General features: G+C 43.6%; 1 protein-coding gene across 2 annotated transcripts in view; it reads left to right on the forward strand.

Moving 5' to 3' along the window:
- The window catches only part of VXN (vexin), a 44,561-nt gene extending 24,963 nt beyond the window's left edge, over positions 1-19,598 (forward strand). The window contains exons 4-9 of one of the 2 annotated variants that reach the window (XM_039526080.1): positions 1,544-1,599; positions 10,080-10,227; positions 13,406-13,467; positions 14,338-14,431; positions 14,848-14,936; positions 18,360-18,486. In XM_039526080.1, the coding sequence (XP_039382014.1) occupies positions 1,544-1,599; positions 10,080-10,227; positions 13,406-13,467; positions 14,338-14,431; positions 14,848-14,936; positions 18,360-18,365 (455 nt within the window). In that variant the 3' untranslated portion in view covers positions 18,366-18,486. Of the gene's footprint in view, positions 1-1,543; positions 1,600-10,079; positions 10,228-13,405; positions 13,468-14,337; positions 14,432-14,847; positions 14,937-18,359 lie in introns of both variants that reach the window. The other variant, XM_039526079.1, reaches the window with a different exon arrangement.
- The last annotated feature ends 2,864 nt before the right edge of the window (positions 19,599-22,462 follow it).

Here is a 22,462-nt window from a genome sequence, read left to right on the forward strand (position 1 = left end):
CTTTATACACGCTAATGATAGACATATTTGGACAGAACACTGGGTTTCAGTAGATCATGACTTTTCATATGATACCTTACATGGCATGATTTGTACAAAATATCACAGCGATATATGATGATGGGGGTTACAAGGCGTCATTCTGAGGTACAGTGTGTCACAAATATGTTCCATCAGCACAGCTAGATTACCTGGCTTTGAAGTCCACAGTTCAAACCTACCTCTCATCTCCATATAAAACTATAAACTGGCCCATCTTTACTTGAGTCTGGGCCTAGGCCCTCTCCAAAAATGTCATTAGCTTGGCCTGTGTCAACTGGGTAATGAAACCAGGTGAAATTTGAAAGGAACTACTCACACAGCTCTAATTAATGAAGACTTCACAATATGGCAGCTACACAGTGATCCTAAAAATCTGAGAGGGATGGTTTTTCCAGGCAATGTCCCCTCTTGTTTTTATTTCCCAATTAGAAGAAAGCAAGAGGTTGTGTTTCCTCTGCGAGGTCACTTGAATTGAAGGTCCTTCTCTTGGTGGCATTTGATGTAAGTAAAAGCATTGTAGATTTTGAAAGCCATATTAGCCCGTTTCCTCCTCTAAGAAAATCAGCTTCATTTGGAGACTTTGTTAGAAGCACCATCTACTACTATAGAGACTTTGTAGCCGCTTCCTAAATTTCATGAGTAAAAGGATGTGCACAAACTACTTTCAAGTGCATATTTCACCTAACATCACTGCTACAGCCTTGCAAACCCCAGTTTAAAAAATCATGACATTGGCTTAAAAATAGTTGCATGAGATATTACTAATGCCACCTTTTGGGTTCTTTTTATTTATCTTCTAGTTTTTTAGTCTTTCGGGTGCATTGTGGCCACATTTTTTCCAGCTTCTCTCCTGAATTACAAGAGCTAGCAATTTACATTTTTTTTAAACGAAAGCCAAGAATCTCATGTAATTACATGGCGCTTCAGGACTATCACAAATATTGTGAGAGTGGTGCTGCCAGCTACATCCACCAAAACACAATTCCAATGTTGCCAGCTATGCCTGGTACTCCATGGTTCTTTCAGTGGAACAAGAAACATGTCCCAGCACTGCATGCTATTGTAGGCAGAGTGAAGATATAACCCCCACACCTCCTGGGGGTGGTGCTCTGTCCCATCTAATGGCACTGAGACCACTTAGAGAGAAAGAGTAATGAATCTGCTCTACAGCCATCACAAAGCACCATAGGGTTTTTAGCTCATGCAGTAAAGGCTCATGCACTGCACTTCAGAAGCCCCAGGTTCAATCCCACCCACCACTATCTGGAGTCTGTTAGTGTTATAAAGACACAGCCTCAAAGCTGGTAATGACATTTCAAATAAATTGTGCTTGCATTTTTGATGATCTCATAACAAATTACACCAGCCTGAGATTTGCCAGTTTCTATTGCTAATCAACAAAAACCTAAATAGTATATAATATACATCCGTGTCTTAAGCTGTCGTCTCTGGTGTCAGCCACTATTGCACGCTGATCGTGTTTCTTTCATTCTCTTTGCAGCATGTAGTCCAGCCAGAAGAAAAGACAAAAGCACGCAACACATCCTAACAAAGAGAGTAAGAAAAGTATCCATTTTTTTGTATTCAAGTTGGCTTAACTTCTCCTTGAAAGTCTCAGGGATGGGAAAGCAGACCTTTCCAGATTGGGGCATGGGGAGCATAGAACTGAAATGGTGTCTGGAGCTGGGGAAAACTTTTAGAATGTTTCTGGAAAATTGCAGGTATTTAGAAAAAGGTTTTTTGAACTCTTCAAAAAGATTTTTTTTTCCAAGCAAAATTAACTTAAAACATTATAACAAAATAAACGACGTAATATCTTGTCAGAAAATGATTGTCTGAAGGAGCTGGGAGGGTCGTTCACCTCAGGAACCAGCTTGTGACTCCCTCTGAGACTCACACTCTGGTACTTCCCCTTGATCGAGGGAGATGCAATCTGTGCCAGCCCTTTTTGCTAGCACAGCTTGCTTTCCCCTCTGTGCCAGTTCTGGACCATTAGCTTGTGCACTGGGGGTTGGAGCCAAGGCTGTGTCCACTCCTGATTACCCACTCCTCACTCAGCTGCTAAAGAGAGAAACAGTCTGACAGCAGTTGATTCCCCCTTCCCCCCACGTGCGGATACACATATGCACACACATAAGCTCCAATTCTGGATAGCCCATGCAGGGAAGTAGTGGGGTTCCTTACACCTTTTGACTCCCTTGTGTGAGTGTGAAGGAGAGCTAACAAGTGAACCCAAAGGAGGCTGAGCAGTTAGTTATTTAACTTTTTCAAAAGCGTATTGTGCAGTTGTGTGAGCCTGCCCTCAGCCTCACTTCTCCTTTCCCGCCTACTGGTTCTTACACTCATTTGTTGCAGCTTTCCCTTAAAGAGCCTGTAAGTTCTTCACGGCAGGGACTGTGTCTACTTATGTGTCTGTACAGCTCCTGGGGGTCCCAGACCTGACTGCATCTTCTCCACACTGCTGCAGTGGAAATAACACAAGTGTTAGCCTTAGCCCCGGTGAAAGGCTATTTGCGAGGCTTAGATACTCTGGCACAGCTATTTGGGCCTGGCCTTCTTGTCTTAGGGCCCCCTTTTCCCTCCCTTGCCCTCCCAAAATCCATCTAGCCAGCTCATAGACCCTTTATTGGGTGTCTCTCTTGCTCTTTCTGTGACAGTTCTGCTTTATCTTTCTCTCATACTGTGCAGACCCCTCTTTATCAGCTTTGGGACTTTGTCTGGAAGGTATTTGCGCTTGCCCCAGACCTGTTTCTTCTGCAGAGCTCCCTACATAGAAATCTCTCACCACCATCTTCCATTGTCAAAGACGTTCTTCTCCAGTTCCCCGGCTGCTCCCTGCCTTCTAGCTTAATCTCTCACTTTGTGCTCCAGAGTCAGCAGGCTCCACTCTCTACTTCAGGAATCCTCCCTATTTCTGCAGTGTAGCACCCCTATCAATGGACTGAAAACAACACCACACTACATTTCTTGCAATCCCAATGCCAATTCTTGGTTGCCCAGTCAGCCCATTGCATCTATATATCTTAATGGGATGGTCTTAAATGGAACATGAACCTCAAAAAGATCTGTCCCAGAAGAAAGTCTACACTCAGGGTGTTTGAATGAGTAAAAACATTCTCAAACATGCATTCCTACAACCCTAAATCATAATTTAAAATGGCCAAAAAATGGAATTTCCACTCCATGAGAAATTCAGAGATTTCAAAATTTGGTTTTGTCCTAAATCAGGACAAAAAAGTTGAAATATCAGAATTTTTCCGGAAACAAAATACTGTGACATACTTCATTTGGACTTCATTGTTTTGACTAATACAATATAAAAGTTGAAATGATAAAGTCGAAACAAAATACATCTAAATTAGTTTAAACCTGATCAAAATGAAATGTTTAGGTAATCTCCTTTTGAAATTTTTGACAAAAATAAAGACATTCCTGCAAAACATTTTGATTTTACCAAATCAGCATTTTCTGAAAACTTTTAACCCGCTCTAGTCACAATCCTGTTCTGCTATTTTTATCCTTTAATGTGATCATTATAATCTCAATATACATTTATTGCTACTAATCAGGCAGTGGCTTCTGCAACATTTAATTTGAGCTGCGTGTGCCTGTCTTGTCACTTTTTTAAAGAAATCTTGTACATATTTATAGTTTGTTTTTCTTCCATTCCTAGAGAATAACCCTCTTGACTGTCCTCTTTTGTCAGTGCTTATGATCCCACGTTTACAATCAGAGTACCACAGCACAAGGATAGTCTGTGCACTGCAAATAAGGACAAACTGGGCTTTCAAAAATAACTAACCACCAACCTTGTAGTTGTTTATTTCCATGTTTCAGTTTAGTGCAGCTGACTGCAGCTAATGTGTAATCATCCAATAGCGTTGTATGTGCTGGAAAATACAAGCCTTTGAGGATATTGTGATGATCAACTTTTTCTTCCACACAAAGAAAAGGAGTGGTTATATTTTTTTTCATTTGTACATCTGCCTACTGTTAGTATTGTAGGTCTGCCTGGGATGGCATGAGGTCTTCTACCTTGGTAATCACAGTGGATGCACAAATTTAATCCCAGACAAGAGCAAAAATAGCAAGCAATGTGGAAACCTGCCAGGTTCTTTCATAGCAGCAGCACTTGAGCATGCCAGTGCTGTATTAAGTGATTTATATATTCATGTGACTGACCTTGCAAGGTAACCTCAATCACTTTAAAATTAATCCTTTCCAAGAGGGCAATCATGGAAATTAAAAAAAAAGATGCATGATTTAAAAATTCAAATGTTCCCTCTATATACTCGTTTTTGTCCTTCTGACATTTTCACTATAGCTCCACCCCTCATCTGTTCCTCCCATTCTCCCTTCTTCATCCCCCAAAATGTGGACTGGAATTATATAAAAATAGTCTTGATTGAAACTGACATTTGATTACATGGCAGAAAAAGTGGCAAATATTGCTGTACATTCTAGCACTTCTACTGCTAAAAGTAGTGCCCAATCTGCCCAGCGACAAGAATGTAGCTCATAAAATATGGAATTTTTCCGTTGACCGCATAATTCTTTAGAGGCTAAGCCACAAAATCGCAATCAAAGTCATGTCTTTAATTGCTTCACTTTTGTTTGTTTGCTTGGCTCTTTGGAATGGGAATGCTGTTTGTTAATTCCAAGAGCAGGGGTTCTCAAACTGGGGGTCGCAAGATTATTACCTGGGGATCACGAGCTGTCAGCCTCCACCCAAAACCCCGCTTCACCTCCAGCATTTATAATAGTGTTAAATATTTTTTAAAGTGTTTGTAATTTATAAGAGGGGGTCGCCCTCCGAGGCTTGCTGTGTGAAAGGGGTCACCACTACAAAAGCTTGAGAACCACTGTCCAAGAGTGTTTTTGTGTGTTGTTGCTATAGCCCACACGTTACTGTACAGCGCTCCTGGATCCTACCTTGCCCACTCTTCCATACTCGTTTCAAGCTAATTTTAACACTGGGGCTACAAGACAGCATCACTATGTACTGCCTCACTGCTTTTAAAGCATAACTCTCCGTGGTCGATCTCAGTAACAGAAGTCAGTGGAATTTGGCCTCAGGATTCATGAGCATGGGAACAGGATAACCCAGTAAAGCATAGTAAAAACAGTAATCAAATATTTAGAGAGCAGCTTAGTAATGCTGTTTGGTGTGGATGATTCTGCCAATAATTGGCAATTCACCTGAATAACTGAAAAACCCACATGGATTTTGATTTACTGTTACATTTAGAAAAGTGATTTCAAAATAATCCATGTGATTTACCCAGCATGTTCCTGATGACCTAAAGAAGTGTCAAATCTTGTTTAGATCTAAACTGGGCTGCAGCAGGTTCGGTTTCCTGGCCTATCTAGGTCTTGCCTTCTTATAGTAACACGTTGGGTAGTCCCAGTCATGATGACATCATGCTAGGAGATAAGAAACTGTGAAAATGTACTGCTATTAGTTAGCTGTGTGCTATTAGTACGTGTATGTGGGAATGTTCAGTGGGGGTTGTGCTGTTACATTTGAGTTAGTGTGACAGAAATGTTATAACACTGCTCTACCGGCAAAATGCTTCTGAAATAAATGTAGTCAAACTTTACTAATTCTGGGTCACTGAGAACGAAAATGATGCTTAAAATTGTTGATTGGCTCTAGTTCCCAAGTTATGCTATTGGGTCAGTATATACGACCCTTGACTTGGGAATAGCGGAGGATAAGTGAGGGATCTATAAAGGGAAGGGATCTCAATTTAAACCAGAAATGACTAAAATACATCTTTGACTGGATCTATGAATAAATCTAAGACTGGGTTTGGACAGTACTTGCTTTTTAGGCAAAACAATGAATGATGCAATCTGAAGCTGGTATTGCGTCATACATGATATGAATTGCATCATGTTATTCCTAGAAGTCATGGATGATGCAATCATAACGAAGCTTACATCACTCTATTGAACAAATTGCCCTATATCAGCTCTAGAAGTCATACAGTGTTGTGCTCTCTTATTTGTCAGTGTTTGATTTTGCAAAGGGACACATTTCTGTTTAGCCAAAGTGAGCAGAGATGCCTCGTACTTGTGTGAACAGTACAGATAACTTCTGCTATGTTTGTGGTGAAGTGACTTTTGCATCACAAAAGTGCAGTATAACCACTATGGTTAAGAAAGCCTATCACCTTTATTTTGGCTGCAAAATTGGAGATCAGGACAAGAGGTGGGCCCCACACATATGCTGCAACACTTGTGCAACAAATCTTTGCCAGTGGTTGAACAGGAAAAGGAAATCTATGCCTTTTGCAGTGCCAATGATTTGGAGAGAGCCAACAGATCATACCAGCAATTGTTACTTCTGCATGGTGCCTCCAGTTGGGAAAGGTGTGTCAAAGAAGAAAAAGTGGACTGTGCATTATCCAAACATTCCATCAGCTATACGCCCAGTACCCCACGGAGAAGGACTGCCGGTTCCTGATGCATCAGAATCATTCTCACTTGAGTCAGACGAGGAAGAGGATGAAACTTCTGGTCCTGAACCATCAATGTCACAGGACCCACATTTTCTCCCATCCTCCTCCTCTGAACCACACCTCATAACACAAGGTGAACTGAATGACCTTGTCAGGGATTTGGAACTACCCAAGAGTAAGGCAGAGCTGTTGGGCTCCAGACTACAGCAGTGGAATCTCCTAGCAGGTGATGTTAGGGTTTCCATGTTCCGTGACCGTCAAAAGGATCTTGTCCCATTCTTCTTCATGGAAGGTGATCTTGTAGCCTGCAACAACATCGATGGTGTGATGGCAGCCCTCAACATCGTTCACGATCCAGATGAGTGGAGACTGTTCATTGATTCATCGAAGACGAGTCTTAAAGCTGTTTTACTGCATAATGGCAATGTTTTGCCATCAATTCCAGTTGGTCATGCAGTCCATATGAAGGAAACCTATGACAACATGAAACAACTTTTGAGGTGCATAAACTATGACCAACATCAGTGGCAGCTTTGTGGCAATTTGAAGGTTGTTGCTCTCTTGCTTGGTCTGCAGACTGGATACACAAAGTACTGCTGTTTTCTCTGCGAATGGGATAGTCGTGCAAGAGATTCCCACTACATCAAGGAAGACTGGCCACTCCGACAGTCATTGGAGCCTGGGAGGAAAAGTGTTCAGCATCCACCACTTGTTGAATCAAGGAAGATTTTGTTACCACCCTTACACATCAAGCTGGGTCTGATGAAGAACTTTGTCAAGGCCATTGACAAAACACAAGCAGCTTTCAAGTACCTCCATGGAAAATTTCCAAGGTTAAGTGAAGCTAAGATAAAGGAAGGTGTCTTTGTTGGTCCTCAGATTCGTGAACTTCTTCGAGATGATGCATTTGACCATGCACTGCGTGGCAAGGAAAAGACGGCATGGAAAGCCTTCCAGTTAGTGGCAATAAATTTTCTTGGAAACAACAAGGCAGACAACTACAGGTTGTTGGTGGAAAACCTCCTCAAGGCATACAAAAGCCTTGGTTGCAACATGTCACTAAAGATACATTTTTTGCACTCTCATGTAGATTTTTTTCCACTGAACTGCGGAGCAGTGAGCGACGAGCACGGCGAGCGATTTCACCAGGACATTGCAACAATGGAGAAACGCTATCAGGGCAAATAGAGCCCATCAATGCTTGCAGACTATTGCTGGACAGTGACAAGAGATGCTCCATTTAATGAATACAAGAGACAAGCCAAGAAGCGCCGAGCCACTGAATAAACTATGTACATAATAATTTTTTGCCTTTTGTTTCATAATAAATTTCAGTTAGATAACCCTTTTGCTGATTTTTAAAGTGTTACATAAACAGGACAGGTGAAATATTATCATGTAAAGCAACCAGAAACACATGAAAAGACCTAGGTTTACAATTTATGATTAAAACTCTACTATCTACACAATATACATAGACATAAAATGTAAAAACTTAAATATCTTAGAAACAGTAGCCAATCAGTTGTTTTAATTGTCATATTTGAATTCAGCACATCAAAATACATAATAAATAGCACATTTTATCTCTGAAGCAGACAACGTCTCAAAAATTGTAGACCAGTGTAATTTATTGCTATGGTTCCTCATGCTTCAAGGCCTCTTGTACCTAATATAACTAGAAATCTTAAACATAGGTAACAGGACTAAATAAATAAATCCTACAGTTAGCACAGAGTTGAAAACAAACCACCCTCCTATGTACACACAGAAGCCTGAAATTTACAAGGCACAGGTGTACTGCTGGGCCTACGCAAAGCTTTCCTGAAGTCAGCGAGCCTCTGTGCAGATGCAGCAATCCACCTGCATGTCATTAATTGCTTAAATCAGAACCGATCACATACTCTTTCTTGCCCTCACAACTAGCATCGTACTTACCAAAGACACCCTCTCGAGGCCAACATCAAAGTAAAGGATCTGAAGTTCCTCCAGTCTGACAGAAGGGTGTGACACATCCTCTGTCATATATCCGGGGACGAGCAATCCACTCCATACCCTGTCCCCAGTGCCGGGGAGAAAAGATCACACATCTGGCCTCTGGCAGAGCAAGGAGGAAAGCAAAATCCATAGTTGAGGGTCTGAATGGAGAATGCCCTGCCAGCAGCAGCTTCATCCAATTAATAATGGTGCAGTCTGCATGTATCTGCTGACCAAATTGTGGCAGTGTGTGATGGGGCCTCCGATAACCAGGTTCCAAACCATCCAGGGTTTTGTTACAGCTTGGATTGCATGCACCTTTAGTCACAGCTGATGCAGATCCTCAAGAATGTGGATAATGTGCTCTTATCATCAGACTCCACTTAATATGTGGGCACAGCATTTGGGAGTTTGCAGAGTGTGAGTAGCTGCTACAGAGGGCCTGGGAGAAAGCCAGTAGTGACTGCTTGAGCTGCAGCAAGAGGCCTACGGCTATTGGCATCCTTGGAATCCGGATTTAAATCAGCTGGAGCTGTCTGGAAGAGGGCTGGTAAATATTTTCAAATGCCTGGGAGAAGCTGAGAACCAGTTTCAGGAGCTCTGCAAGGCCTCATGGGGGAACCCTCGAACCCCAGCCTCCAGCACACCCCACGAGGCTGAAGCCTGCAACCCAGACACCCCCATAGGATTGAAGCCCCGAACACTGGAGTGCCCCATGGGGCTGAAGCCCCAAGAACCATCATTGCAGCTGAAGCATGAAGCCCCAAATGCAGGGTGGGGGGAATCCAGGAAATAATCTATGAGAATTTAAACCCTCCCCGTTTGTCGTCTTTGCCCGCTACTGCCTTTCTTCTTGCATTCTCTCCTCATCTTCTGGAGAGGAAAGCAGAGCTGAGAGCACGAAGGTCTCCCCTCACGCTACCATTCTGCCTCACATAGGCAGCATGACCATCCCAGAGAAAAGCTAAGGTGTAGGGGCCAGTGGTGCAATGGATAATGTGTCTGACTATGGCTCGGGAGAGTGCATGGTTGACTCCTGCCTGGTTTGTGGCGTGTGCCTTCACCCCTCTTGTGGCAGCCCAGCTTCTGAGCTCCCCTTTGACCTCTTCCAAGCAAAAGCAAGCTCGTTGTGCTCTTCAAGGGGCCACTAAAGCAAGCAACCACATGTACACCCCTGTAGTCTATGGAGAGGATGCTCCCACTGAGACGAACGGGGAAGAAGTCTGCCCAAGGTACAAGGCTATGAAGAATTATATCCACAGTGTTTCAAATTGGGCATCAAAAAATCAGTGTTTTCAAAATCAGTTGTCATTTTTAAAATGTTCACTTTAGCCCTTGAGATAAATACGGAAAGATGCACATACATATTGCAACTGCAAAGAGAATGCAGGTTATTTTCCAACATGTTTATCATTCCTCATGCTCACACTTCAAAATCAAAATATTCCCCTTTCATTTATGGGGAAACAAGTTGAAGGACTAAATGCAACAGAACCAATGATAGAGATTCCAATGTAATGACTCGAATGCCTTACATTCATACATAGGTCCAACGAAGGATGTTTGTAATTGGACAGTTTTGTCTCTTTCCCGTAGGTGGTGACAGTGTCTGATTATCGGCCCTACAGGACAGAGGACTTGCTTCCAAGCCAAGGTGATCTCACCCAAGTCCTGTACAAAGATGTGGTGAGGAACTTTGGCCGCTTACAGAATGAACAGGAAGGATTCTGTCCTGCCAAGCACAGTAAGTCCTCAGCTATGACTTCGTTACTCTGCCATCTCTGTGCTGATTGCTCAGAACATTGTTTGATGTTGCAGCCTTCTAGTTGCATGAAGTTTTCATTAAAATGGGTATTTATCTCAAAAAATTTCTGTGCCAAAAAATTAAAAATTCTTCAAAATTCTGCATATTTTATTTGTCAAAATAACACAATGTAAACATGCCTGTTTGTATTATTTTGGTAATTTATTTCAAAATACCTATCAACAGCTATTTCTGTAACAATACAGACAACAAAGATGATTCAGAAAATGTTTTTTGACAAATAGATTCCTTACTAGGCATATTAATAGAGAACTCTGAGTAATAATTAATTTAAACTACAATACAGAAATGTATTTCCCGCACCCCTCAAGGGCACTGCAAAGGCTTCAGGGAGTCAGGAATAACCGAGGAGCATGTGTCCTTGCACCCCTCCCTCACCCACTGCTCCTCCACCCATCCCCATGTGTCCCTGAACCTCCTTCCCCCATCCCCATGTGTCCCTGCACCCCCATTCTGATACCTCTCCCCCCAACCCCATGTGGCCCTGCTCCCCCTTTCAACCTCACCTACTCAGCCCCCACCCATCTGTCCCCCCAACTACCCCTTCTGAGCCCCATACTGTGACCCCCCAGGAGCTCCATGTCTGTCCCCCCATATCCTGTGCCTCCTAACCTGGCCCTATGGCCAGGCCATTGTGAAAAAGGCAGCCTTTTCTCTTCCCTATCCACAGCTGGTGCTGGCCCATGAGCAGCTGCTCTCTGTTCTGGTACCACAGTGGCCCCCGGTGGGTGAAAGGCATAACCACAGTACCTTTCTTGAAGAATGTATTTTCTGTGGAAAAAAATTCTGCATGGCAAATGAATTCTGCACATGTGCAATGGCACAGAATTCCTCCAGAAGTACAAAACAGGTCAGCTGTTTCTGAGAACCAGGCAAGAGAAAAAATTTTTTTGCCATTGTTAAAAAATTCTTGCAACTTTTTTTTGAACAGTTCTAAGTGCCCTTGTGCTTTGCAGCAGAGTCATGAAACTTGGCAGAGAGGTGGTCTGTGTGTCATGAATGTGCCCTTAGCCACTCATGACAATCCACCCAAATTTGGCCAAGTTCTAAGCCTTTGAAAAAACACAGTTCACACATGATCAGTAGAGACTTCATAGATTTCACTGAGCCTGCTCAAGCCTGACAGGGGTGCACATTCACTGTGACCATCCCCACTCCAGCCCAGAGCTACTGGGGCTCAGAAGGACTTTCCCTGTGGCTGTAATGGGTACTCCAGGCCTAGTTGAGGCCAGACACTGGAACTGATAGCAGGGAGCCTTTCTGTCCTGTGCTGTCAGTGAGCCCCCTGCACCCAGGCAGTTTGAAGGAGGCAGCATCTGATTTGAATGAAGAAGAGACAAAAGCTGGGCCAGCAAGGAGGGAAAGGAATAGATAGGGACAAGGAGTCTGGGGAGACTGGGACTAGAGGTGGGGAGAAACTGTGACTGGTATTGGCTGGGCAAGGAGACTAGGAGCTGGAGAGGGGAGGCAGGAACTAGGAGCCAATTACGGGGAAAGGGGAGGCTGGGCTGGTTGGGCAAGGACACTGGGACTGGGAGCCACTGAGGGAAATGATGGGGAACTGAGAGCCAGTTGGCTGGCAATTGGGAAACATAGATAGGATAGTAGCTCGAGAGGAGACTGACTGGACAAGGGGACTCGGACTAGGAACCAATGAAGGGTGAAAGGGGGGAATGAGACAGATCTGACAAGGAGCTGGAGCGTGAGGAAAGAATTGGGAGTGGCTGGGCAAAGAGACTGGGACTAGAGCCAGGGAGAGGTAGGAGGCTGGGGCAAGGAGGCAGAGACTTAAGCTAGGTCTACGCTGGGGGGTGGGTCATTGACCTAAGATACACAACTTCAGCTACACGAATAGCATAACTGAAATCGGCGTATCTTAGGTCGATTTACCTGGCTGTGAAGACGGCGGCGAGTCGACTGCTGCTGCTCCCCCGTTGACTCCGCTTCTTCCTCTCCCCGCAGTGGAGTTCTGGAGTCAACGGCAGAGCGATCGAGGATTGATTTTATTGCGTCTACACTAGACACGATAATCGATCCCCGATAGATCAATCACTACCCGCCAATCCGGTGGGTAGTGTAGACGTACCCACAGATCAGATGAGGAGTTTTAGGAGTAAGACTAGGATTGAGGGACAGTAGAGGAGGGCGAGGGAGAAATCAAACAAGGAGCCAGGAGAGGGGTACTGGGACTGGCAGGCAGGGAGAGTGGGACGGGGATGAGAAGCCTGAGGAATGGGGAGGTGAGGGGAATGAGACAGGTACAAGGAGTCAGTGATGGGAAAAAAGGCAGGACTAGGAGAAGGACAGGTTTGAGGGTATGGAGCAGACTGGGACAAGCTTGTGGGAAATGGGCAGAAGTGTCTGTGTCCACCAGAACGCATTCCCCTCCAGACCCTGGAATGGAACTCAAGATTCCTGAGTCTCACCATTGCTCTGCTATCAACAAATATCTGCACTCTCCTACCTCTCTAGATCTGGTCCACACAGAGGATGACAAGCTACTTCTATCTGTTGCTCCTTGGCTCAAATGGAGGCGATCCAACCCTGCTGATGAACCACATGGGTGTCAATATGATGCCATATGGTGGAATCTCTGTTTTTACTATTTGCTTTTTAAAAAAAAAATCTAGGAAAATACACACACAAAAACAATGTTAAAAGAACATTATTAAGGTAGCAAAAAGTGAAGCTCTCAAAAGTATGGAAATGCCTGAATTGAGGGAGGTGGGGGAAATGCTCTTTGCAGCTTCCTTTTTTGCCTCCACACAAGGCCATGCACAATGAAACATGGAGTAAGGACGTGAAGGTTTGGTCCATTGTTAATAGCTGAAGTTACCATTTCAAAAGCCAAAGAATGGGAGATTGAGTGATTTTGCCCTACCACATTGCAAGTCTACTTTAGCAATTCCAAGTCCTCCCATTCCTGTATAACAAAAGGTAGTCAGCCCTTTTGTGATATAGATCTTTGCAACTGGCCATAGTGAAATCTAATAGGACTATTACTCTAATTACTGGCTCTTTCCACATAATCTTTTAATTACACAAAGTCCAAGGGAAAAATAATTACCAATAATGGCATCTTAATTATGCATTGCAGTGGGAATTTCTGAACAAGAGTCATCAAAGTCCTGTGATAACCAGTCGGATGGAAAATCTTCTGTAAGTAAAATTCAGTAAGACCAGCTACCTGTATGTGATGTGCTTTAAACTAGCACATGAAATTCAATGGTGAGAAGTGCAAACTAATGTACACTGGAAAAAATAATCCCAACTAGATAAATGATTGGTTCTAAAATGCTCGTTACAACCAGAGAAAGTGATCTTTTAATCACCGTGGATAGCTCTCTGAAAAACGTCTGCTCAAAGCGCAGCAGCAGTCAAAAAGACAAAGACTATGTTAGTAACTATTAGGAAAGGGATAAAAAATAAGACAGAAAATATGATAATTGCACTGTATTCACAGTGTGAGCATACCATGGATTCATACTGTGCCCAGTTCTGGTCACCCTATCTCAAAAAGGATATAGTGGAACTGGAAAAAGTTCAGAGAAGGGAAACAAAGAGGATCAAGGGTATGGAACAGCTTCCATATGAGGAGAGACTAAAAAAGATTTGAGCTGTTCATCTTAGAAAAGAGATGACTAAAGGGATATATAGTAGAGGTCTATAAAATCATGAATGGTGTGAAAAAAGTGAATAGAGAATTTACTTTTTCACCCAATACAAAAATCACGTCACCTACCTGCATTTAAACTGGTCAAATTGGACTAGATTCGCAAAAGTAATGTCTGACATTTTTAATGATTGCTTCTTGGAACAACCCTAGAAAACACAAGAAGGAAGGTCTAGTCTTCTCAGTTTAATCCTATGTGACACACATAAATTGGTTTAAGAAAAGTGGAGCCACTAAATAATAGTGACCACAGTGAATTAAGTCCAACATCCTCAGCAAAACTAGCCCCTCTAGTTGTAGCCTGAAGTAGCGGTAGTAATAATACCTCGCTCTTATCTAGCCCTTTTCATCAGTAGGTCTCCAGGTGCTTCACAAAGGAGGTCAGGATCATTATCCCCACTTTACAGGCACAGTCAGGGCCCAATATGGAGTTGCACCCACTAACAGCAGGTGAGTAGTTGTCCCTCAGTACTGAAGAAATGATTTACCAAAAAGCAATGAAACCTACAGGATTTTTTAGGCATCAGTCTCACAACCCTTGTTCACACAAGTAATCCTTGCTCACAAGAGCGCCTCTATAGAAGTTCCATTCTATGCATCCGAAGAAGTGAGCTGTAGCTCACTAAAGCTCATGCTGAAATAAATGTGTTAGTCTCTAAGGTGCCACAAGTACTCCTGGTCTTTTTGTGGATATAGACTAACATGGGTGCTACTCTGAAATCTATAGAAGTGACTATTCATATTAGTAAGGATTATTTTGTGGTTAAGGGTTTAAAAACCTCTCCCCTTAAGTCCCCAAGTAACCTGCAGTCCCCATTCATTAGAGAAATGTGTAGAAGTTTCTTAATGACCTTTTTCTTCCCCAGCAACCTTCGACATCCCCAGTCACCCATATCACAGTGAAACGGGCTGCAGCCATAGAGCCAGCTACACAGGACAGTGCTTCTGCAGAAGAGTAAGTCAGTCCCCTTTCACTATATCCACCCACTCTTAGTGCAGTTCTGCCTGGGGCTTTAAGGAAAAGCAGCAGGTGGCCCAGAGTGTAGGTCATAAATTCTCACACACATATACAAAAAGTCAGTTGCAAATTACCCATGACTGGAGTAATAAATCTCAATGATCTATAGTAGATGAGTAATTAATTTCCAAAATATTTGCCTAAGGTGTTGTTTTATTGATTATCAGAGGGGTAGCCGTGTTAGTCTGGTTCTGTAAAAGCAGCAAAGAATCCTGTGGCACTTTATAGACTAACAGACGTTTTGCAGCATGAGCTTTCGTGGGTGAATGCCCATTTCGTCGGATGCAAGAGTGGAAATTTCCAGGGGCAGGTAAATATAAGCAAGCAAGAAGCAAGCTAGAGATAACGAGGTTAGATCAATCAGGGAGGCCTCATCTTGCTTGCTTATATTTACCTGCCCCTGGAAATTTCCACTCTTGCATCCGACGAAGTGGGCATTCACCCACAAAAGCTCATGCTGCAAAACGTCTGTTAGTCTATAAGGTGCCACAGGATTCTTTGCTGATTTTATTGATTATGCACTATAAACCTAGGCTATTTTAAGTGTGGGACATATGTCAATTTAATTTCTCTTGCTTAATCAGAAAAAAAGTTAATGATGTCTGAGTAATTATTTATAAAAAGAACAGGAGTACTTGTGGCACCTTAGAGACTAACACATTTAAGGTGCCACAAGTACTCCTGTTCTTTTTGCTGATACAGACTAACATGGCTGCTACTCTGAAACCTAATTATTTATAAACATCTAACTAGTGTGACATCATGAGTCCAATTTACTCAAGCCAAGGTCTCCCTTAGAAAGAAAAAGAAATAGCCATGGTCAGTATGTGGAGATACTGGGCCAAGTTCTGCTCTTGATTACATCCTTCAGACCCCTTGATTACATGACTTCAGACTGAAGTCATCTGCAGAATTTAGCCCAAAGCACTGAGCCACCATAAGATGCAGTTTCCTTATATTTTCTAAATAGATAATTATATTAAATAGAAAATGGCTCCTCTGGGCCAATTGGACTCCTCACGTAAATTAATCTGTCAATCAAGTTACATCAGAGATGAATGTAGATAAATGGATTGCTATGTGGAGGCAGTAACAACCAGCCCATATTTATTCTCATCATTATTTAGACATGTCATGGGCATGCCTTTACACTCAAATTATAAACCTGGGGGCTGTTCCTCTGGTGTATCTCCACTGAAATAGATGGAGCTACACCAGTTTACATCAGCAGAGGATCTGGCCTATGGTCCCTGCTGCAGAGATCTTACAATCTAAGGATGTCACAAACACTACTGGGCCTAGTGCTTACCACCAGACTTAGGGGCTGTCTACACGGGAGTTGGAGATGTGAATTCCAGCTTGAATAGGCATACCCGTGCTAGCTCTGATCAAGCCAGTGTGCTAAAAATAGAAATGAAGCCGCGGTGGTACTAGTGGTGGGAGGGGTTAGCTGTCCTGAGTATGTACCTACAGTCTTGGATAAGATATTACTCAGGGCGGTTAGCCCTTCCCACCACACACATTGCTATGACTACTCTTTATCTTTAGCAAGCTAGCTTGATCAGAACTAGCATGTGTATGTCTACTTAAGTGGGAAATTACACCTCCAGCTCCAGTGTAGGCATACCCATAGTTAAGGCTAAGATTTTGTCATGGTTATTTTTAGTAAAAGTCACGGACAGGTCATGGGCAACAAACAAAAATTCACAGAAGCCGTGACCTGTCCGTGACTTTTGCTGCTGCAGCTCCATGGCTTCCCGTGCCACTGTGTTGTCTGGGAGCTGTGGGTTCCCCCTCCACCCATGGTGGCTGGGAGCTGCAGGGTGACCATATTCCCAAAGAGAAAATGGGACACCCCCAGCCGCTTGCCTGAGGTGTTCCCTTTCCCCCGCACAAGGCTGTTGCCCATCGCTGGAACCCCGAGGGCCTGCTCAGGAGTCTGTCACCTGTCGCTGAACCTTGCAGGGGGCCCCCTGTTGCTGGAACCCTGCCAGGGCCCCATTGGCTGCCAGCTCCAGAGTCCTGCAGCCCCTGGAGCTGAAGCAGAGAATGTCATGGAGGTCTCTGGAAGTCACAGATTCTGTGACTTCCATGACCTCCGTGACATAAACATAGCCTTTCCCATAGTCCAGTGTTTCCCAAACTTGGGATGCCGCTTGTGTAGGGAAAGCCCCTGGCAGGCCGGGACGGTTTGTTTACCTGCTGTGTCCTCAGGTCCTGCTGATCGCAGCTCCCACTGGCCATGGTTCACCGCTCCAGGCCAATGGGAGCTGCTGGAAGCGGCGGCCAGTACATCCTTCAGTCCGTGTTGCTTCCAGCAGCTCCCATTGGCCTGGAGCAGCAAACCGCAGCCAGTGGGAACTGCGATTGGCCAGACCTGCGGACGCGGCAGGTAAACAAACTGGCCCAGCCCGCCAGGGGTTTTCCCTACACAAGTGGCATCCCAAGTTTGGGAAACACTGCCATAGTCCATTGGCTTTAATGGGGAGTAGTAAACACTGTACCCATTAGTGTTTTCAGGATTGGGTTGTAATGTAGGATGTGATCCTGCAACTCCATGAATATTCAAACTCACATGAATATTCAAACAAGGAAGTGATAGAATTGAAGTAATTGGACTAGACTGGGGGGTAAAGGCCCCACCAGGGGTCAGTCTATCAAGAACTTGCTTCTGGGTCAGGTGCAGAGCATGGCCCCTGCTCTCTAGATACTCCCACCTTGCAAATAAATGGATGAGAAGGAGGCAGAGAGGGGAAGGGAATGGGCAGAGCCTCCTGGGCCTCTCTTCTTGCTGATTTGAATGGAAGGCCAGGCTGAGAGGGAAATAATCTGCACTCTTTCCAGAGCTGCAGTCACTTCTCCTGGAGCAAGAGGGGAGAAAAGGAATTGTGGGGCAGACCAGTCACGAGCTGTCCCTTAGTCGGGGCTGCGTCTAGGGTCAGTCTAGCCTATTGGGACTGATGTCATGAGCAGGGAGGTTTGTGGAATCAACCAAGCCTCTAGACATGACAACAATGAGGTCAAAGAGGAGTCAAAGGAAGAGGTGAGGTTTGCACAAAATACAGTCCAGCTGTCACTCAGTTTTGCAGTGTTAGTTTCACTATTTTAATTGTATTTATATTTAATCCATATTTTGCTCACTTGGCACAGAGGGTCAGTGTTGGAGAGAGTCGAAAGAACAGGAGGCTGGAAGAGGGATCTACTTATAACAAATGTAATTACATCCCAGTTTAAGCAGCTCTTTTCCTTATGTTAAAGCAAGATTATTTCAGCTTGTTTAGTTAGTCATTGAAAATACAAATGAACCTCGCAAAGGGCCACAAGAGAGAAACATTTTGTGTGTCCTGCTTTGTTCTCTAGCCATAGACGGCACTCGAGGAAGAACACTGAGCATGACTTAACCCTCGCCCCAGAAGCAGATGCCTCTTTACCTTTGACTGGCAACAACTTGTGCGGAACACCCAGCATCCTGAGGAAAATGTGGATGAAGCACAAGAAGAAATCAGAATATCTGGGGGCAACAAACAGTGCCTTTGAGGCCGACTGACAAGCCTCAGCTTTGCTTTTGCAGGATGAATATTCCTTTAGCAAGGGCAGAAGGCTTCAGGATTTCCCTAGGGATGGATGTAACTCTGTTGATGAATATCTGAGGACATAACATTACTTGTGCTATTCAGGGCATTTGCCTAACCTGGATAGATGGAAGGATAATGGAGATAAAAGGTGAATATGAGTTAATTCAACAGCCATATTTTATTAGAATATTTCTGATACCAGTACAGTTGTAACAGATTCCACCTTTGATTTGCTAATGCTAAAACTACTGTTGACTCATTCTGTCCCAATTAACTTAGATTCACAAAGAGAAAAGCCTACAAGAAGCTTTGTATATTCCTATGAGACCTCATATCAACGACGATGTGCCATTAAAGCCGAGTCCTGCTGTTCATTTTGTACCACTGCCACCACTGAATTCACGCCCTCCCCAAAGTCATTTTCTCTGAGGTACAAGAGTTAAAAACCAAACCTTAAATCAGGTACACTTTGCTGACGGACATCCACCAGTACATTTTTATTCACTTTTGATGTTTATTAGACAGGAGTAAACAAAGGGAGGGTGAGACAGAACTGAGGTTATTTAAGCACTTAGCTCCCATTGATTTCAATGGAAGTTAGGCACCTACAAATACCTTTGAGGCTCTGGGCCTTAGTGACTTCCAGGTGCATATTTACTGAAACTCTGATCCATGACAAATGATCAGTCTATTAAAATTTCCTGTCCAGATCAAACTGTACCAACAATGGCACATCAAATACAGACACTTTGTTCTGAAGAACCTGCTCAAGTGCTAGGTATAACTGTAATATGTAACTTTGTGCTACAGAAAATTTCATCATGTGCATGTGATGCTAGGAGGCAAGAAAGGATGTGTAGATTGCAAAACTGGACTACTTGGTAAAGTAGGTTTGTTCTCAAGAGGCCTGATCCTATAAGCCAGTGTTTCTCAACCTTTTTGACACCAAGGACCAGCTTCCTGCCTTCCTAAACTGCATCAGGGAGATCACAGGAACCAGCGCCAGTCCACGTACCAGTCATTGAGAAACCCTGCTGTAAGCTAATGACTTTAATGGGATTGCTCAAATGGAGGAAAATTGCTGACTATGCATTTCTCGCAGTTTAGGAGCTGCCAACCTTGTTTCCTTTTCTCTGTTCCAGAGGAAAATATGCAAAAATTGAAAGAATGACAAATCCTGGGCCCAATCTTGCAGCCCTAAGTCACATGAATATTCCTACTGGTTATTGCAGGATCATCTGCCAGAATGAAGGGATTTAAATTTGTCCCAGTGCAGGACTCCAACATGATTTTGTCTGACGCGCACCTCCCTGTGAACAAAATGAACACCTACAAGGATGAGCTTTTGCATCTCAATCTTAATGCTCTAAGACTTACATTTAAATAAAAAGTTGTGCAAATGTGTTCATAACTCTACACTTTAACAAATATTTCTACAGGCATCTCTTGTGAGGCAAGCTAGAGGTAGCCTAGAGTCTCAGAGTCAGAAAGTGATCAAAAGATGATGTCAAATGCCAGCAATATGTGATCAGACTATTCCTAATAAAGGAAATGTGACAGCTGAAAAGTAAGACACACGTCCCCATTTGCATTTGTTAGAGGAAAAATGTCCTCAGTTTTTTAAATCTTTGAATGACTCCTACAGCCAGAGGCTAAAATAAGGTGGTGCAAGGGACTGTGCAACTCCCCTTCTCTGTCTTGAGCTAGCATCTCTGCCCCACCCCACCCAGCTCCTCCTCAGCTCATGTGGTAAGAGCTCCCCATTCTTTTTAGGGCCATCCAACCTAGAGAGTACCAATACTAAGCCATCAGCAAACTGGTCAAATCCATCACACCTATTGTCTTTAAGAAGACTGTATGAGAGACATGGAGCAGCTTGAAAGTGCTTGTTAAAAACAGTCTACCGAGATGTTTCCTTTTCAGCAGATACAGATCCTACTCCAGGGTCTTGTATCAAGCTTTAACAGTGAGAAACTAGACCTTCATAATGTACCGCTGCTATCCAGTGCACTTGGCCTCCATCACAGCTGCGTCCTTTAGAAAGAGGTGCTGAATTGCTCTAGAAAACCTTTGAAAATCGTTGTTTAGAAACAATTCAGCCTAACATGTCATTTTCTTTCTTGCATTTCTCTTTGCTTTTTCTTTCTTACTAAAGGCAAAATGCTCTCTGGTCCAGGATCCACACACAGACTCAGTCCAGAAGAGTGGATCCCCCACATGGGAAAGAAGCAGATTTCTCTGCATGCTCCATGTAAGATGTGAAAAGAGCCTGTAGCCCTGCCTCAAAAGGCCCAGAGTCTGCCCATGTTTTCTGCTGAAATAGGATAGTAGCCAGGTGTTAAAGGGGTGGGCTGCCGGGCAGTGCAATGGGAGAAGGCATCTGATGCTGAATGAAGGGAGACATCTCCAGTGCTGATGTCTGTGGCTGAACATTGCTGCTGAGCAACTTATTCACAGAAAGACCTGCAGCAGTTTATGCTATAGAAGTTCTGTAAACCAGAGAGGAGCATCCTCACTGCAGTATTGTTAGCAGTGGCCCTAGCCTCTGAGCCATACTCTCGATGCCTGGGCTTGGGGCCGTGCGTGAATTAGATCAGGGGCCATGGATGTGGAGGAGCAGAGCTATTGCCAATTGCTCAGGAAAGCTGAGTGCAGTCTCACCAGCAAGGGATGCCATTAGCATTTAGCCTTCAGGAGATTTGTATGGAAACAAGCTTTATTCTGCAAAGGCACATCCACTTTGTAAAGCGTCTTGTACACTGGGAGTGCTGCACACCTAAACTGTAACACTCCTGGGGCATTATAACCCACCTGAAGTCAAAATCCTCTGTGACTACACTTGGTTGCAGTTTAAACAAAAGATCAGGATGATTTCTGCTAAGGAAGGGAAGACAGGAGCAGATTAATAATTTAACACGATTATACTCTTCTAGGGACTGATCAGATGATCACCCGCCAATCCTGTTGACCTCAGTGGGAACTGAGGGGGCTCAGCGCCTTGCAGGATCAAGCCATTAATGCAAATACCCTGAGAAATAAAAGATGATGAAAGAGAAACAACAATAACTTATTCCGGAAACAGAACTATTGCCACTAGAACTCTTTCCCAAGTTTTTCCACGAGGCACCAGCAGCTCTTCAATGATTTCCCCATCACGCCACTTCCCACAATTACCTAAGCTGTGCACATGGAAGCGCTATCATAGGCCTCAGCAAACATACACATGCTTAATTGTATCCACTCAGCTCAACAAGACCACTCAGCTGCGTAAAGTTAAGCATGTGCATACATATTTGCAGGATCTATGTCTATCAGCTCCCCTTCTTTAGGTCTAGTCTCTTTAGATTGAGCCAAACATAACAACAAAAACCACCTCACTAGTAATGACAGACTAACACGATGTGGGGAAACAGAGAGGGCTAATGCTTGCCTATCTGGTAACCTGATCCATACAGCTCCATCACCTTAGCCCCTAATCCAAAGCATCAAATGTATCTATTGAAAGGTCTATGTTTTAGCATTTGGGTCTGTTAAATAGCAGCTTTGAGCAGTATGGGAAGAGGGGGATGGGGCAGAAGAGCTAATACATGCTGTACCTAACAGTCACTGTATCTTGAAATGTGTTGTATTTCTGTTCTCTTTTCATTTGTAACTGCAATCGGTGTGACAGTGGGAGACTGACAGACAGTATAAATTATTCAATTTGTACTCCAAAAGGTACTGTGGTGATTTCTTGTATCGTAGCAAGTATCTATTTTATTGATTGAAATAAAGTATGTCCTCTTCATACAGAATAAAACAAATAGGTAGCACATGGCAGCATGTGGGTCTTGATTATTTAAAAAAAAAAATGGATTCCTTTCATGGAAAATACAGGCAACTCTTGTG

This window comes from Mauremys reevesii, linkage group 2 (genome assembly GCF_016161935.1).
Source record: "Mauremys reevesii isolate NIE-2019 linkage group 2, ASM1616193v1, whole genome shotgun sequence".
NCBI lineage: Eukaryota > Metazoa > Chordata > Testudines > Geoemydidae > Mauremys > Mauremys reevesii.